We start from the raw sequence: 17,918 nt of genomic DNA on the forward strand, positions 1-17,918 counted from the left end.
GTTGTTCCTTCAGAGTGGTTCCAGACTGAAGCAAGGGACCTAGACACTTGTTCTTCTATGGAGAACAGTCAGTCATTACATGCTCTTTAAAGACGTGGTTAATCAAATGAAAAGACAAGCCCCGCTTTGGAAAACATGTACAAATTATATGTCCTAAGACTTGTGTTCAGAATGCTATTACGGAGACAAACCACTATTTAAAAAGTGGAGCCAGGGTGGTGGCGCACACCTGTAATCCCAGCAGCTCAGGAAGGCTGAGGCAAGAGGATCACGAGTTCAAAGCCAGCCTCAGCAAAAGTGAGACACTAAACAACTCACTGAGACCTGTCCCTAAATAAAATACAAAATAGGGTTGGGGATGTGGTCAGGTGCCCCTAAATTCAATCCCTGGCACCACCCCCCCCCCAAAAAAAAAACGGGAGTGGGAGGGCAAATGATTTGAATAGACATATCACACAGCAAAAAAGGACATGTGGTTGACAAATAAGCATTAAAAGGTTTTTAATAGCATAGGAATATAAAAATTAAAACCACAATGAGATACTACTACAAATCCACTAGGTGGCTAAAATTAAAAGAACTGAACACATTAAGTGTTGGTGAGCATGTGGAGGAACTGAAATTCTTAAATCCTACTACTGGGAGTGTAAAATGGTACAATCACTTTGTTAAACAGTTTATTAGTTTCTTAAAGTTAACACAGTTAACATACTACCCAGACTTTCCTCTTCTGAGAGAATATGAACCTCAAGACAAACAAGATCATATAGCCATGCAAAGGCTTGTACACATTACAAGAAGATTTGTTGGTAATGGCCAATGACTAGAAACAACCCAAATGTTTAGTAATGGGTGATGAAGTAACACTGTGATATAAACATACAATGGAAAACAACTAAACAATAAAAAAACGATGACTGTCTTTGTTTCTTGACTCATTAGGTGGGCAGTTTTATACCATATGCTCCTGACATGATATGTTCTCTCCAGAGGCCTAATGCTAGTGCATTCATTTAATCATGGATCGATCTCCAAAATTATGAGCCAAATAAAGCTTTCATATCTATCAGTTAAATGCCTCAGGTATTTCATTATAGAGATAGAAAACTGAATAACACAAGAAACTGGTACCAAAGAGAGGGACAATCTTTGCTGTTATTATATACCTTGAGATATGGAGGAGGCTTATGGATTTGGTTTATGGAAGGAGTTTGGAAAAGTTTGGAGAAGCAGGCTACAGGAAAGCCAAGAATGTTGTAAACAGAACTTAATGGATGATTCTGATGAGGGCTGAGAAGACCACAATGCTGAGAATGTGAACAGTAAATGTCTTCAGATGGAAATGAGGAATCTATTGGAAACTGGACTAGAATCCAGCAATGCTAAACCATGATCAAGAATTTGTCTGCGTTCTATTTATGGCTTGAGACTTTATAAGAGGCAGGAGTGAAGATGATGAGTAATTTTACTGGTGAGTGCCACTCCACTGACCTTCTTCTTCCAACTAGGCCCCACTCCTAAACATTGTACCACCTCCTTATAATGTCACAGGCTGAAAACCAAGCCTTTGGCACATGACATTCAGGGACATTTCAGATCCGAACCATAACAGTCGTGTACATCTCTACCAGTTTATTTGAATTCTACTCTAATATTCAGAGCAACCTAGTGTGTAGGAAATAAAGCCTTAGAGCAGAAAGAATTACTTAGGAATTTGTTTGGGATTTGTGAGAGGTCCTGTGCAGTGGCCCAAGAGCCCTAATGTCAACACGGTGCATGGATAGAGAAGAGGACATGGAAGGTTGGAGCCTTCTGGGCTAAGATAGGGGGATAAGGGCTGTTATACATACTAGCTCTCAAGTCAGAAGTTCTGGTGTCATCACTAGTATGATGGTGACATCATGTGTAAAGGTAGGATGATGCGTGGTGCTACTCAGAGGAGACTATTCCAAGGACAAAGGGAATAATGATAAAGTGCTTGGTGACTGTGAAGGCCCTCTGAACAGCAGATGCTGCCAGTAGGAACAGGCTATGTACCAATCTCCTCTTCTAGGCCTTTTTATGTTCCTACCACCTACCTCAAATGCTCTGGACAGTTTATGAACCTTTGCACACAGAGTGAAAGCAAACCTCTGGGTACCCACAGCATCTGTCTGAGTAGCACCTGGCTTAACAGTGTGGAGTTTTATTAAAGAGCTTTGGCCCATTAAAAAAAAGGTGTAAAATGAAATTATTCTGTCTGAAGATCAAGTGTAAGTTTGAAAATTTATTTAAAAAAAAACACCAAATGGACCTTGAGAGCTTGTTTGGAGGTTCTAGCAGGGGAGTGCAGCTACTCTTGACCCTTGACCGAAGAACGGTCCGAGAGCAGCTTCAGGAGGGAGGGACACACATGGAGCGGTGAGGGAGGAAGGGGACACCCGCCTAGCCAGCCAGATCAGCCGAATCAACCCTGGCGATCAATGGGGTGACAGATGTCGCAGCCAGATTGCCCTCACATCCAAGAACAGAGCAGGGAGGAAGAGCAGGAGGAAAAGATTAACATTAAACAGAGATATGAGGTGGGAGGGAAAGGGAGAGACAAGGGAAATTGCATGGAAATGGAAGGAGACCCTCATTGTTATACAAAATTACATATAAGAGGTTGTGAGGGGAATGGGAAAAAAACAAGGAGAGAAATGAATTACAGTAGATGGGGTAGAGAGAGAAGATGGGAGGGGAGGGGAGGGGGATAGTAGAGGATAGGAAAGGTAGTAGAATACAACAGTTACTAATATGGCATTATGTAAAAATGTGGATGTGTAACCGATGTGATTCTGCAATCTGTATTTGGGGTAAAAATGGGAGTTCATAACCCACTTGAATCTAATGTATGAAATATGATATGTCAAGAGCTTTGTAATGTTTTGAACAACCAATAAAAAAATGGAAAAAAAAAAACACCAAAAACTTTCCTGACTAGTTGCTCATCCTGCTCAATATATGTTTAAACTTCTATTTGAGAGACATTTAAGTCATCTCTAAGAAAGAAATCCTGGGGAAATAAGGGTATATAAAACATCCTAACTGACTGCCAAAAGTAGTTATGAATGTTCTTTCTCTGAAAATATGTGGGTAAAATAACTACCTATAGGTACACATTGGCATAGGTTAGAGTGGACAGACATTTCTTCTTATTTTCTTATTTTTTTTAATTGTAGTCAAAGAAATATTTGACAGACTACAATGCCCTAAATGTACACTGGAAGACATAATAATTCACAGAATTTCAGTCTGTTACCATTTAGAGCCATGTTTCTATATTCAGGATTTTTTTCTTCTCTCACTGAAACCAACATATATCAAAAGTCTGCAAGAGAATCATACAAAGATTCAACCTAGTATGTTGGACCCTAATATGAAATAGATTCATACATTCATTTTTAAAATGCAGATTCAACCCAAACCTTCCTAAATCAGAATCTATGGCAGTGAGGTGTGCAAATCTGTATTTTGAATAAGCTTCTGAAGCAAAATAATGTGTGGTAATCGGTGGTCTGGAAATGGGGAATTAACCAGGCAACAGTTTTGTCTGACCTAGGACTACAAGTTCTAGGCCTTCAAGGGTTAAGAAATCATACCCGAGAATTTCATTCTCACTTTCTCAGCCATTGCTGAAGACAGTTCCAACCCAGACTTTGACAGAGTCCAGATGTAGTAAAGGCAAAAGGCCCAGTCCTTTCCTGCTGGTATGGCCTGGTTGTCCCTCCACCTCCCTGCACCACAGCCAGACCAGTAATGTGCTCAGTTCAAGATGATCCCACAAGGTGGTAGCAGGCTGAACCAGCTAGATTCATAGCGTCCTTCTAGGTCCATAAACTCTACTGCTAAGTCCATATTACCCTGGTGAAGCAGCTTCTCCCACCTCTTATTATAAACTATTATGGATGCACAGTTACCCACCTATACATTTGAACTCTTGCCTCTTGTGGCCAATGGAAAAGAAAATGAAGTACAAATACCGTGGCTACCATGCAAGTTGGAAATTTTTGAAGACTTTATTTTAAACAATTGAAAATTACCTATGTTAGGCAATTCCAGAGCTTAGAAGAAACATCATAAGGGCCAGGGTCTCTGTTGGATGCTTTGCCCATCCAGAAGGCTGGACTTAAATGCTGAAGAACGCCTCAACAGGGCTTTGCTAAGACATCATCTATTCTGTGGGTGAGTTCCGTGTGGTTGGGTTGGGGAGGAAACAAATGAATCTACCTGATCAATGACTTCTTAAGAGGAAGACCCCAGGTAAGAGGCCATCCTCACCTTCACCATGAATTTCAAGCAGACAGAGAATGGAGGCTGCACAATTTTAACACAATACAGGTTCATATTTTCAACATTAAAGGGGAAAGCCTCTTTTTCATTTTGCCCACAAAGATGTAAACTATTCTGTTGACCAAGAGCCCTGCTCAAGTGTTAAATAAGTATAGGGAGGAAAAATAAACAGTGTAAATGTTTGTATATCTTTACCAACTTTCTGTACTCACAATCTTTTTAGTCTCCCAAGGAAACCCCAGATCACCTGTTTCACCTAATAGTGGCTTTCACCCAGCAGGTACATTTAGAGAAATGAATCTGTCAGCACACTAATCAGAATCCTGAGAAGGCAAGGAGGAAATGTTGCCAATGCCATGGAAATACAGTCTCCAGAATATTAAAAGGGTACCTTAGTGTGCCCAGGCTATATCTGTTTCCTCCACTGGAGATAGCTCAGTCAATTCATGAGTTTTATACCATGAACAATACATAAAGTTGCCTCATTAGTACACAGTCTCAACTAGATGTTCAAACAAGATGGTGATATTAAACTCAGGCTCAGATAACACCTTCTTTAAAATGAAAAGGAAATACAATACCCTCTACAAGAAGAAGACATGATACTCAGAAGTGTGTATGATGGGGGGGTGGGGGACCTAAAAGGCATTTGCCTGGTGTGTGTGTGTGTGTGTGTGTGTGTGTCATGTGCATGTTTAAGAGAGGAAAATTTTCAGGAAAAAAGAAAGACTATGTAGCTTCACGGTCTATCTTCTACCATAGATCAATGATCCAGCTGCTAAAATAAGTTAAAGAGAATATACTGGAGGAAATAGAAGGTGTGGTTGCTATGAGGTTGGGGAGAAGGAAAGACCACAGTAACATAAGAATGTTGCTGTTTTGCCAGCAGGCAGGTAGTATCCACTACTGGAACTTCCATTATGTGTTAGAGACCACTAAATGCCCATCAAAGTCAATCTCCGCTTTGTTCCACCATAGCTAGACATGCAGTTGCTCAGAAGATTTCATTTCAAAGCCTTCCAGGCAGCTAGAGATGGTCATATGACTTAATTCTCACCTGTGACAGAGTGAGATAAAAGGAAGTTACAATTCTGAATGGTTACATGGAGCAAAATCCACCCTGAACTAAGATAAATACATTTCTACTTCAAGGATTGTGTTCGGGGGCTTCTTTATAGCCATAATTTAGATTTTACCTGAATGCACCTTATAACATTTTGAAATTGAGGGGTCTTAGAATGGAAATAAAGGGCCCTTAAATGCTATTTATTTTCTTTGTTTAATATAAACCTTCCTAAATTTCTAGAAGTATTCTCTTTTAAAGACAGTAATACAATTTTTATTTCCTGAGAGATCACACAAGACTGCTTCACAAATTAAGAAGAGGAATGTTTTAGTCAGCTATTTCACTGCTGTAACTAAAAAACTTGACCAGAACAACTGTAGAGGGGGGAAGCTTATTTGAGGGCTCATGGTTTTTGGAGGTCTTAGTCCATAGAAGGCTGGCTCCATTCCTCTGGGCTTGAGAAGAGGCTGAACGTCACGGTGGAAGAGCGTGGCAGAGAGAAGCAGCTCACATTGTGATCAGAAAACAGAGAGAGAGAGACTCTACTTTCCAGATACAAAACATATACCCCAAAGCCACGTCCCAAATCCCACCTCCTCCAGTCACACCCTACCACCTTAGTTACCACTCAGTTAACCCATATCAGGGGATTAAATCACTGATTGGTTTAAGACTCTTAGAACACAGTCATTTCTCCTCTGAACCTTCCTGTATTGTCTCACACGTGAGCTTTTGGGGGACACCTCACATCCCAACCGCAGCAAGGAACATCATTAAAATCATTCTAAATTTATCAAAAGTGGAAAGGTTCTTGAGAAACTATGACAGTGAAATCTGTGTTAATCACATATGTGTTCCACCACCATGACTATAGGTGAAAGCATAGACTTTTATGGACCACCTTGTTGCCCCCAAATTTATATGCTGACGTCCTAATTCCCAGTACTACAGCATCTGGCTATATTTGGAAATGGGATCTCCAATGTGGTAACTGTGGTTAAGAAATGTCACTGGAGGGGATTCTAATCCAATTATGATCATGTCCTCTTGAGAAGAGATTTGGAGCCAGACAACACAGAGTAAGGAAAACCAAGTGAAAACAGCCATCTACAAGCCAAGGAGAAATGCCACAGAAGAAATCTACTCTGCCATCATCTTGATGAGATCAATCTTGGTAGAGTACCTCTATCCTTAGCCTTGAGAAAATAAATTTCTGTTGTTTATGCTATTCAGTCTCTGATACTTGGTTATGGCAGCCCTAGTAGACGAATACAAGTACTAAATGTCAATCACAGGTACCAAAGAGGGATTCTCGGGATTGATTCTCTAACAAAAAGGAAGGGAGGAAGAGCAAGATCACATGGTTTTCAAAAATTCATATTTCGGGGTTTTCACAACAAACAGAGGACTTATTCATGCTTTGACTACATCTGAACTTTCATCTGAACATGAAGATTCTCAAATCCCAGTGTCAAAATTGATGAATTCAGCTTCAGCAAAATTAAGGAGCTAGGGCTGGGGCTATAGCTCAGTGGTAGAGGCACTGAGTTTGATCCTCATCACCACATAAAAATAAATAAAGATATTGTATCCATCTACAACTAAAACAAAATGAAGGAGCTACCATTCAATGAAGGATACCCTAGAAAAAATTAGAAGACTAAAGAAGATATTTGCAAAATCTAAAGCCAAAGGAAATTAAAATCTGAAATATGCCTTTCAAAAGAAATCAAACTCCTGCAAATTGACAAGAAAATAATGCAATAAAGAATGTGGTCAGTTAATCCCAGCTGTTTAGCCAGTCTATATATAAAGCTCAGTACCATTTGCAACAAAAGAAAGGAAACTTTAAACATTTATGAGATTCAATGTTACCTACTAGAATGAAAAAATTAGAATTCTAAATAATACAAAGTGCTGGAGAGGATATGGTAATGACAGAAAATATTAGAGACTATTGGAGGGAAGATAAACTAGTCCAGTGGTTCTAAAAAGTAATCTAACATTGTTGGGGGAGAATGAGAATGTTCTATGATCTGGCAATTAGTTTCTGGATGCATATATCTCAGGTGTACACATACCCAGTTCTATAAGAAAACATACCTGGATATTCCTAGCTGTGGTATGTTAGAAATAATGCCCATCACTCAGGAAAAGGATTAGTAAAATGAGATAGAAGCTGCTATGGTTTTGATATGGTTTCAATGGGTTCCCCAAAACTTCACGTGTTGGAATTTAATCCCAAATGTGAAATAGTAAGAGGGTGAAAACTTAATCTACCTAAGGTATATTAGAGGTGAGCCTTTGGGAGAGATTAGAATTGGATAAATTTGTGCGGGTGGAGCCCTTAGAACGGAATCTTGGTGAATTTATAAGAAGGAGCAAGAAGAGAACACACACATGCACACACACATACACACACACACACACACACACACACGGTCACACACGTGATGCTCTGTGTCACCTCAGGACCCTGCCGTCACCAGTTGTGGTTTCCTGACCTTGAACCAGAAGCATGAGCCAAACAAACCTCTTTTTCATACCTTAATTAGTCTGTGGTATTGTGTTATTGGCAACATAATACAAACTGATATAAAGGTATATACTATGAAACTTTTGTACAATTATCTAAAAATAGCAAACTGTACATAGAGTAATCCAGATAGATCTAAATATAGGTTATTGAGTATTTCTTGCATGATTTCACTAAACATGACATTTTTTCAAAGGACATATGAGTTAAACATTGTACTAGTTGCCTTCTGGAGGAGAATAATGGGCAGGAAGTAAAGACCGGTAAGGAGACAAAAGAGGGTCTTGAATGCACTGATGATGCTGTACTAAATCCCAAGGATATAGTTAAACCAATTCTGCACCAGCGTTTTCAACACATACGCAAAAGTTCCCTGAGAATTCACTAACATTATTCTAGCAAGCCATATCTGCAATGGGGATACTGGAATAAAATCATATGATCTTATTAAACATTTTTGGTTATACCAATTGGGTTATACCACCCCCACAAAAATAGGATCAATTTTGTCGCGCCCTCACCTCCCAAGGAACAGATATTTGTCACCTGGAAGAATCATCCCCAGCACCACTTGGGGGGCTGGAACTGGAATCTAGTGGGTAGTGGGAAGGAATACTGCTGAACAGTGAACAAGAAAGCACCCCCCAAAAAAGAAGCATTGTTTCAAAACATCAATAGTGTTGAGGCTGAGAGCCCCTAATCAGTCTCATGTTATCCATTCAGTCTTGGGAGGCTGCCCTCCAAGATAACATGCTCTTTCTTCCTTCTCTCCCTGCCTCCTTCTGCTCTTTCCCTTTTCTTATTTCATGCTTTCATTTGCTTAAGTACAATCTACTTATGCTAGCTGCTGTGATATGATGCCTTGCTCCCCCTATGAATCTTAAATGTACTTAAATGTTGAAGAAGGAGAAAGGGTTAAAGTGAACAGGCAGGAAACTTGGGCTCCTTCAGGTCAGGTTTCTATTCAGCAGGGATGAGAAAATACAGACACAAAAGAGGACTCATCAAGGTCAGGTTGACTCCTGTGTAGTCAAAAAAAAAAAGAAAGAAAAAAACTGATACTACCCAGCCTGCTATCTGGTACCCAGACCCCCATCAAAACAAGGGGGGAGGGCGCCACGGGTAGGAGTGACTCAGTCATCTGATTGGACCAAAGAGCAAGTGAAGAGTTTCATAGACATTAAGTGTCTTATCCAGGATTGGGGAGGGGGCTAGCTCCATTAACCCTTACAGACCCATGTAAACCCTTAGACAACAGCCATTCTTTGGTATCCCTCTCCTGGGACTCCTCCCCTTTGGAAGCTCTGTTCTTTTTTATTACTCCAATAAATCCTGTTAATTTGGTATTACCCTCGTGTCTGTGTATTTCATTCTTCGAATTCACAAGGAAAAAAACCCAACCCCATGCTCCATGCTACAATATGACACTTCAATATGATTTTAATTGCTCATATAAAGGCCATGAGTAAGATAAAAATTCATACTAAGTTCTTAATGATTAATGAAAGCAAATTAACAAATACCTCTAATTCCTTTTCCTTTTCTCTAATATGAGTTGCTTCTCCAAACAACCATTTTTTAAAGATAGGAACAATGTCCAGTTTCAGATTCACTAAAAGTCTCTACTAAATCTTCATGAATTTGGTGAGGTAAAGGAGCTAATGTTTTTCTGAGAGAGCAACAGTTTAAAAAAAAAAATCTGAGAAAGCTTAGGATGGCAACCACAGAGGGACAAACTTGGTCCAGGGTAAGCATAACTGGGGTAGGAGCTGAACTTCAACAATTGAAAGTAGAAGGCTAGGATCCTTCACTAAATAAGGGGAGGAAAAGGAGTGACTTTGCCATTTCAACTGGAGTCCAAAATTTTCTGAACCAACAGAATGGGCCTAATGTGTTCCAGGTAGGATTTAAGGGTTTCTTTCTCTCTCTCTCTCTCTTTCTTTCTCTCTCTCTCTCTCTCTCTCTCTCTCTCTCTCTCTCTCTCTCTCTCTCTCTCTCTCTCTTTCTATACTGAAATTGTGTTTTGTAAATCTTTTGCTCGGTTTGCCTCATTTTTTAAGGGCTTCAGTATCTACTGTTATGGTCCCATTTTGGCTATAACAAATTCAATTGTGTAAGAGTTGTGATTTAGGTTTTTATAAAGTCATTTCCTGAAGTTTTATCAATTGTCATTTGAGTATTCACATGGCCTCTAGAATGCCCTTAAGTATAAATTATCCCCAAAGCACCTATTATCCCTCTTTTCAGCATTTCCTTGTTTTTGTTAATGGTGGTCCTGTTATTACTTTTGTTTCTTTTCTTTCTTATTTTTCTTAAACAAACATAAAGGTTTAAAGGTCTGTAGAAAGTCATTATAATGCCAATTTTATTTCCTCAGAGCAGTAGTAACACTGATATATGTTCAGATCTCAAAACAGTCTGTTTTTCCTTCTCCAGATTTTTTTAACCAATTATGATAAATATGGATTTGAATTCGCATTAAAAGAAGAGTAGAAACTATTGGGCACATTTTTTTTTTTTTTAAGATGTCCTCACTGCTGCTACCTAGAAATTAAATTACCTTGCATTATCCTTTAGAAATCACACTCTTGCCCCTTTAATACACTGAAAGCAAGGGGGCGGGCCTTGGCCGCGGCGAAGACTCTGATTGGTCCTGCTGGCAGGAAGTGGGCGGTGATCGCGCCGCCTCTGTTGTTGTCAGCGGCTGCGTGGTGTGAGGCCCAGGCGGAGGGAAGCTTCAGGCCTCAGGATTCTCCGCTGGCTTTTAACCACGGGCTTGGGGAAGTGGGGTGCGAAACGGGTCCTCTTCATTTCGGTGGGTTTCGGGCCCTGGCAGCCTTTTCGCGAAGGTGCCGTGCCCTGGCTACTCGACCGGGGCCCCTGTGTCCACTCGGACCGCTGATACCGCCCGTTTGCCCCGGAGCTGCCGGGAAGAAGCTGCCAGGAAGGGCTTTCACGAGCGCCGGCTGCCGCCCTCGCAACTCGCGAGGCCCCTTACTCAACCTAGGATCTTTTTTTCCCCTGTTCTGCAGGCTCGCTTCCGGCAGCATGGCTCAAAGGGCCTTCCCGAATCCTTATGCCGATTATAACAAATCTCTGGCCGAATGCTACTTTGATTCTGCTGGGAGGGTGAGTTTGGGGTGTATCTGCCTGCATCCCTACCTGCCCGTTACACCACCCTCCAAGCGTTCGGAAAGGAGCTCAGTTTTGCTTTAGGTGGATGCCATTCCCATTTTAAAAAATGTGATTTGAGGACAAATATAAAAGATAACTTCAACATATATAAACTATTTGTTAAAGTGCATTCTTTGAACATGTTGGCTATAAGATAAAGTTATTAATGCTATTAATAAAGAAATAACCTCAGTCTCTGGGATATAAATTATTAAAATTGGCGGTTGCACAGTTTGCCCTGTGTTTGGCACTTCTGATACATTTTGGTTTGCTTCTCAAAGAGAGGTGAGGAATCCTAATGGTATTCATGGTGCCATGATGTGTCTCTTTTGGTTCCTCCCTTAAAACACTAGTTATTATAGATTAATTTGGGTCAGTAATGCAGGTAGGAGGGATAGAAAGTGTAGTATAGAAGGCTACCCATATGTGTATGGAGTTAGGGTCAATCTGATTATTTAAAAGCCATTATTAGCTGCCAACAAGGCTTTTTTCCATCATTATCTTGAAGTTAGATGGATTCCCGTTGGCCAGATGGGCCTGCATTCTGCCTAGCCCTGCAGATCTGGAAGCTGAAGTATATGCCTTGTCTTGTTAGAAGAGGATGTGTTGCTTCATGCTGGCTTGGCAGAGAAAACACTAGAAGATGTGTCCCAGTGATAGAAGCCTTTAATAAAAATGTAACTTGCTATTTAGGCTACTTATCAATTACATATATAAATTAATTCATTTCTGAGGGGAAAAACCCCTCAAATCTAAACTCTGGCCCCCAAATCATGATGTAATTTATTGTCTTTCAGTTTTTGGACAGATCCTACAAAGAAACTAGCATACCAGTTCTAAAATTGTTTAATGTTGAACACAAAAGATCAGACAGACCCTGGAGATCTGTCCTCCTTCGTTTGTAAACATAAAGATTTCATTCAGTAAGAAACTCTTTTATTTTCTGGCATCTGTCAGGAATAAAGGACTTTTAGAGACTTTTCATGTAATTGCTAGAGTTTGAATAATTTGGTGGTCTGCCACATGTAATCGATACTCTCAGGCAAGTCACCTTTATTAAATGCAGCATGTGCAAGTAGAAAGTAACTTCCCTTTCTCAGGCTGAGGCAGTCTCATTATTCTTGGCCCCTCAATGTAAGGCCAGGCAAGATGATAAATTATACATGATCTATGTACAGAAGGTGGTGTATTCTCACACTCTTCTATCTACTTGAGATTTATAGACCTTTTATAATAATATTGAAGTATATTTTATCATAATAAACTTAATTCTCAAGTCTTGTTGAAATCTTAACCTTTTGACAGAAATTATTAAATAATGGGAATATGTCTGTCAAACAATGCAGTTTCATCTTCAGAGCCTAAAGTTAAGAATCATAGTGGTGCTTCAGAGTAAAGCCAGATGTGGTTGAAAATCTGATCAGCCTTTTCAATAGCGCTCCTAAGAAGTGAATCTTAATGTCTTAAGTTATTATTATCAACTTTATACTGCCTTTTTACCCTTTACACTGTTAAGATACTCATTTTTAAAAAATGGGATTCTGATGACAGTAGGCAGTGGTTCGATTTGTTTGTACCATACTCACAAGGTAATATAAAATATTTGGATCTTTGTGATGTTCCTTTATATTGTTTTGAAATTATATTGATTTGTGAAATCCAAGTCTGAGAATCACAGCAAGTTCCTAAAATGTTTGATAATTTAAAGTGACTTTTTAAGACACTTAAAGATTCTATATATAGAACTTTAAAAATATTTTTCATATGCCCAACATCTGTAGGCCTTCATATGGATGTTATGTTTAACCCCAGATCTCCAACTTTAGTGTACTTTCAATCCGTATCCAAGTTATTACTTGTCATATACCCTTGGCCTACTAAAAAAAAAATTGTAAAAATGTCAACATTTATGTCTGAGAAAAAATGTAACACACAATCTCATTTAATCCTCAGAATTCCTTTTGAAATTGGTAGGGCAGGTGTTATTGTCCTGACTTTATGAAGGTTATTGAAACATAGAAAAATTATGAGGCGGACAAGATCTTTCAACTAATAACAGGGGAGGATATAGCCAGGTTCATTGATTCAGCAGTATTTATGAAGCCCTTTCTTTTTGCCAGGCACTTTCCTGGGTATGGGTTTTGATGGTAGGTTTGACAAGTTCTTTCTACTCAGCTTGAGGTTCCTGATGTGCATGAATTTGTTTTGCTTTCTTTATATTTTTTGCCAAATTTTTTTTTTAATTTTCCATTATTTAAAACAACAAAAACACAAGTTTCTTTTGAAATATGTTATTATAACTGCTTGAGTCCAGTGTTACTGTTAAAAACAACACCTTTAATTTATACTTAATTTAATAATGACTTTACATTATAATAAAAATATTGTTTCAAATAATAGATGATCGCTATTAGGTGGAAAATCTTAGAAAACATTTAACTTAAAACAATATTTCTTGTCTTGAGTAGAAAAATGTAGTGATACTTTTAAGTTGTGTTAACATGCTGTTGTTAATTGTAAAGTTCTCCCGGTAGAAAAATGTGGTCTAGGTGGAAATGAAGTGCCTTCCAGGAGGTTGGGTGGCCCATGTTTTAAAATTTTTTAAAATTTCTCTCCCCATCTTATACTAGAGATTGAACCCAGGGGTGCTCTACCACTTGTCTACATCCCAGCCCTTTTCTTTTCTATTTTGAGACAGGGTCTTGCTGATTTGGCCAAACTATCCTCCTGTTTCAACCTACCAAGTCACTGGGATTACAGGTGTGAGCCACCACACCCAGCAGACCACGTTTTTTCTTTCTTTCTTTTTTGTTTGTTTGGGGTGGGTTTTTTTGTTTTGTTTTGGGGATTTTTTTGGAGGTGGGGGGTACTAGAGATTTAAACCAGAGCCACATTACCACTGAGCCACATCCCCAGCCCTTTTTATGTTTTATTTTGAGACAGGGTCTTGCTAAGTTGCATAGGGCCTCAGTAAATTACTGAGTCTGGCTTCGAACTCATAGTCCTCCTGCCTTAGCCTTCCAAGTTGCTGGGATTACAGGCATGGGCATCCAGCTCAGACCGTGTTTTTTAATATTTGTTTTCCCTTAATACCTACAGTTGACTCCTGAGTTCTCACAGCGCTTGACCAATAAGATTCGAGAGCTCCTTCAGCAAATGGAAAGAGGCCTAAAGTCAGCAGACCCTCGGGATGGCACTGGTTACACTGGCTGGACAGGTACAGAGTGCTAATGAGCTGGCATAAGCATTGTATATGAGATCCACTGTGTTACCTTTCAAGTGCTGTCTGGCTGAGTGGCACACCTTTCAGTGCTTTTTGCATTTGCCTGTGAGTCACTGCCTTTAGGAGATGCTGTGCTCTCAACTCAGGCTTCTGGGCTGTTACCAGTTCCCAGAATTTATGGCATGGTAAGCATACTGCCCATATTCATGCCTAACATTTGGATGGCTAGTAGCTTTCTGAAGTAAAAAAAAACAAAACTGATTTTAAGCATTACATAATAAGTTTGGAAGTGGAATTCAGTGGAAAGAGGTTAAGAAAAGTTTCAAAGCATAGTACCTGTAACAGATAAGAAGGATTTATCCTCAGGGAATAAAATATATCTAGAAGTATCATTTATCAAACAGTTGTCCTGTAACCAGCGCACAGGGTAAAGTATTGAGTTCATGAACTAATTCATATGATCATTGCTGGTTGTTTTACATTTGCTGTGTACCTATGTCAAACACCTAAAGCTTGGGAGAAAATTGGGAACAAATAGTACATTGGTGTCAAAAAAAATGAGAGAGAAACCAAGAAGGAAAATTGAAGAACTAAAATTAGTTGACCTAATTTAGAGAGACAAAAAAGACAAGCTATGTTATAATCTTGGAGAAAGCATAGTCTTAGAGACCCAGTGTTTCCCATTTATTTTGATGAATGGAGGAACAAGTTTGTATTCTAGAGCTTTGCATTTGAAGACACGATGCTTTTCATTAAAATGTAGGTTCCTGGGTCATATAGCAGATATTTTGATTTCCTAGGTTATGATTGGGACCCAACTTCCATTTTACAAGCATCAGTTTTCCTGTTGCAGATAGTGATATATGAAGTGAAATTTAAGGGCTTCTTTATGAAAAAAATGTACAACAGCAATTTCTTAGCAATCCTTTTTAGTAATAAGTGATTCGGTTTTTCCTTACAAGGATGGGGAAGGCAGGTAGAGTCAGCAAAGTTGTAATTTTGGGGAGCTTTAAGATTAGTATTTTACAAAATAAAAAAGAATGGACTAGATAATGTTGAACCATTTGTCTTAAGTTTAATGATTTTGTGGATTTTAGAAGCTTAACATTGAAACTGTTAAGATGAGAATAAAATGAAAGTATTTTGCTTTAAGAAGGAAGTTACCACAATTGTCATTTGTTATCTGCTGTTTTTCATATGTGGTGTAATTAGTAGATTAATCTCATTGGTGAACAATACTGTTCTTTATTTAAAATTATCAGAATTTGAATAAAATAGGACCAATACAATGCAAGTTGTCTTTAGCTTTCCTTTTGATTACCACATGGTAATAATATGTAATGCCTAGACTTCAAATCTTTTCCTAATATATTTGGAGTTTCTGTTATTATCCCTGGCCAAAGAGAAGATAGAGAGAGGCTGAGACAGATTATTAGACTTAATTCTAGGACTGATTACAAAAGAATGACTTAACCCCTAAATCAGCCATTCAGATGAGCTTATATTGTTACTTATTACAAGATATCTTGCTTTAGGGGGAAAAGAAGTGGGGACTGATTTCAAGTAGTTGAACAGTGTTAGGAAAAGCTATTATTCAGACTCCCTAACTACTAGAGCTAGTTGAGAAACTAATTGAAAGTTATACTTTCTAGGCTGGGGATGTGGCTTAGTGGGAGAGTATATGCATAGATTGCATGTGCAGGGTCCTGGGCTCAATCCCCAGCACCACAAAAATGAAAAAAAAATGTTAGGCTTTCTGTAGAAAAATAAAATAAATTTCACTCCAAAATAAAATGCAAGTTATTTATTTTCTTGGCTGTCTGGCATCATCTCCTTTGAATGTCAGTGTCTTTTATCCTTGAGTATCTATAATGCTCATTACTGGCTCCTGAAAGCAGCTTATATGGCAAGTATCTGAAGCAAATTGGCGTACTAAGCCATTTAGGGTATCTTCAGTTTCTTGTTGTTTTATGATGTAGTATAAAATCTTCTGGATAAATTTGCTAATGGCTTTCAAGGCAAGATTCCTAATGTCCCCTGTTAGGAAAACAGACTGTCTCCTCTAGTGTTTTGTTAAGTTAAATGCTGCCCTGTTTCAGTGTTGAGACAGTCTGAATGACATAAAGCTCTGAGTTGCACAAGAAATTAAAGTTGATTTGACCACAGAAGTTCATAATATTAATGCCTTTTCCCATTATTTTGTAGTTTACCAACTACTGTCTATTTGTAACTTCAATTTTATTACCAGAAAAATGCATCTACAAACAACACAATCAAAATACTTGATGTTGGGTGTCAAAGCAATGTTTATATGATGATGTATTTGTATGTTGCTTTCTACATGCCCATGTTCTTTCTAAAAATGATACTTTTTAGAAATCAAGAATTATAGCTTTTTAACTTTGTGCAGCAATAACTTTTTACCATATTTTTATAAATATTACATTATTGTTTGCACTTATTTTTTACTTGTCAAAAATTCCATTATTTGGGCTAGGGTTGTAGCTCAATGATAGAGTGCTTGCCTTGCATGCATGAGGACCTGAGTTCGATCCTCAGCACCACATAAAAATAAATAAATAAGAGAAAAGATATTGTGTCCATCTACAACTAAAAAATATTTTTTTAATTTCATTATTTGGGGAAATTTTAGCTTATTATAGAAAACCTTTACAACTTCCTTTCTTCAACATTGATGTTGATTGAGCATTTGTTGTCAGTGTGCAATGAAAGCTTTTGCAAGTTATCATTAAATATAGTTTGTGTGAGAAAACTACATGATTATAATTAGGATTTTAAATTATTGTGTTAAATTTTCTTCTCCAGTAGAAATACTGTTTGATACCTATTGCTGGTTCAGGTGGAATTTGAACTGGAGATACATTTGGTTCAACTGCTTATACTCAAAAAAATTATGGTGGTTTAGATAAGGTTTTGTTTTTTGTTTTTCTTTCATGTAAAAGGAGGCTGAGAGAGGGCTAATATGATAGCCTTAGGATGTTAATGGGAATGCAGGCTTCTTTCTGCTTCATCATCCCTCAGCCACTAGGTCTGCCTTTTGATTAAGATGACCACTAAGCCAGATGTGGTGCATGCTTGTAATCCCAGTGGCTCAGGAGGCTGAGTCAGGAGGATTGTGAGTTCAAAGCCAACTTCAGCAACTTAGCAAGACCTAAGTAACTCAGTGAGACCCTGTCTCTAAGTAAAATACAAAAAAGATCTGGGGATGTAGCTCAGTAGTTTAGCGCCCCAAGATTCACTCTCCAATACCAAAAAGCAAAACAAACAAAAAAAAAAGGTGACTACTAAAAATCCAGCCATTATATCAGCTTTTCAGACTCTTGGAAGGAAGAAAAGTTAAAGAAAAATACATTCCCTGTCCTTAAAAAGACTTTGTGGAAATCCCACTCATTATTTCAATTCTGCTTAGCTTGCCTTGGCTGGAATACAGTAACACAGTCACTTTTGTTAATAAGGAAAGACGGTAAATGTAGTCTGTTAACCAAGGTTTTGTTACTTAAAGGAGAGTGAATTTTGAAATAAAATGCAGTCATCTCTGCCGTAACTCCTCTACATAGCAAGAAAAGTGATCCTCTCTTTTATTCCAG

At 38.5% G+C, this 17,918-nt stretch overlaps 1 protein-coding gene across 2 annotated transcripts in view; it reads left to right on the plus strand.

Moving 5' to 3' along the window:
- Positions 1-10,606: 10,606 nt before the first annotated feature.
- Positions 10,607-17,918, plus strand: part of Lancl1 (LanC like glutathione S-transferase 1) — a 34,177-nt gene continuing 26,865 nt past the window's right edge. The window contains exons 1-3 of one of the 2 annotated variants that reach the window (XM_027941907.2): positions 10,607-10,728; positions 10,946-11,042; positions 14,187-14,304. In XM_027941907.2, the coding sequence (XP_027797708.1) occupies positions 10,962-11,042; positions 14,187-14,304 (199 nt within the window). In that variant the 5' untranslated portion in view covers positions 10,607-10,728; positions 10,946-10,961. The remainder of the gene's footprint in view (positions 10,729-10,945; positions 11,043-14,186; positions 14,305-17,918) is intronic. The other variant, XM_027941906.2, reaches the window with a different exon arrangement.

The sequence above is a fragment of the Marmota flaviventris genome, chromosome 11 (assembly GCF_047511675.1).
Source record: "Marmota flaviventris isolate mMarFla1 chromosome 11, mMarFla1.hap1, whole genome shotgun sequence".
In the NCBI taxonomy this organism is placed as follows: Eukaryota; Metazoa; Chordata; class Mammalia; order Rodentia; family Sciuridae; genus Marmota; species Marmota flaviventris.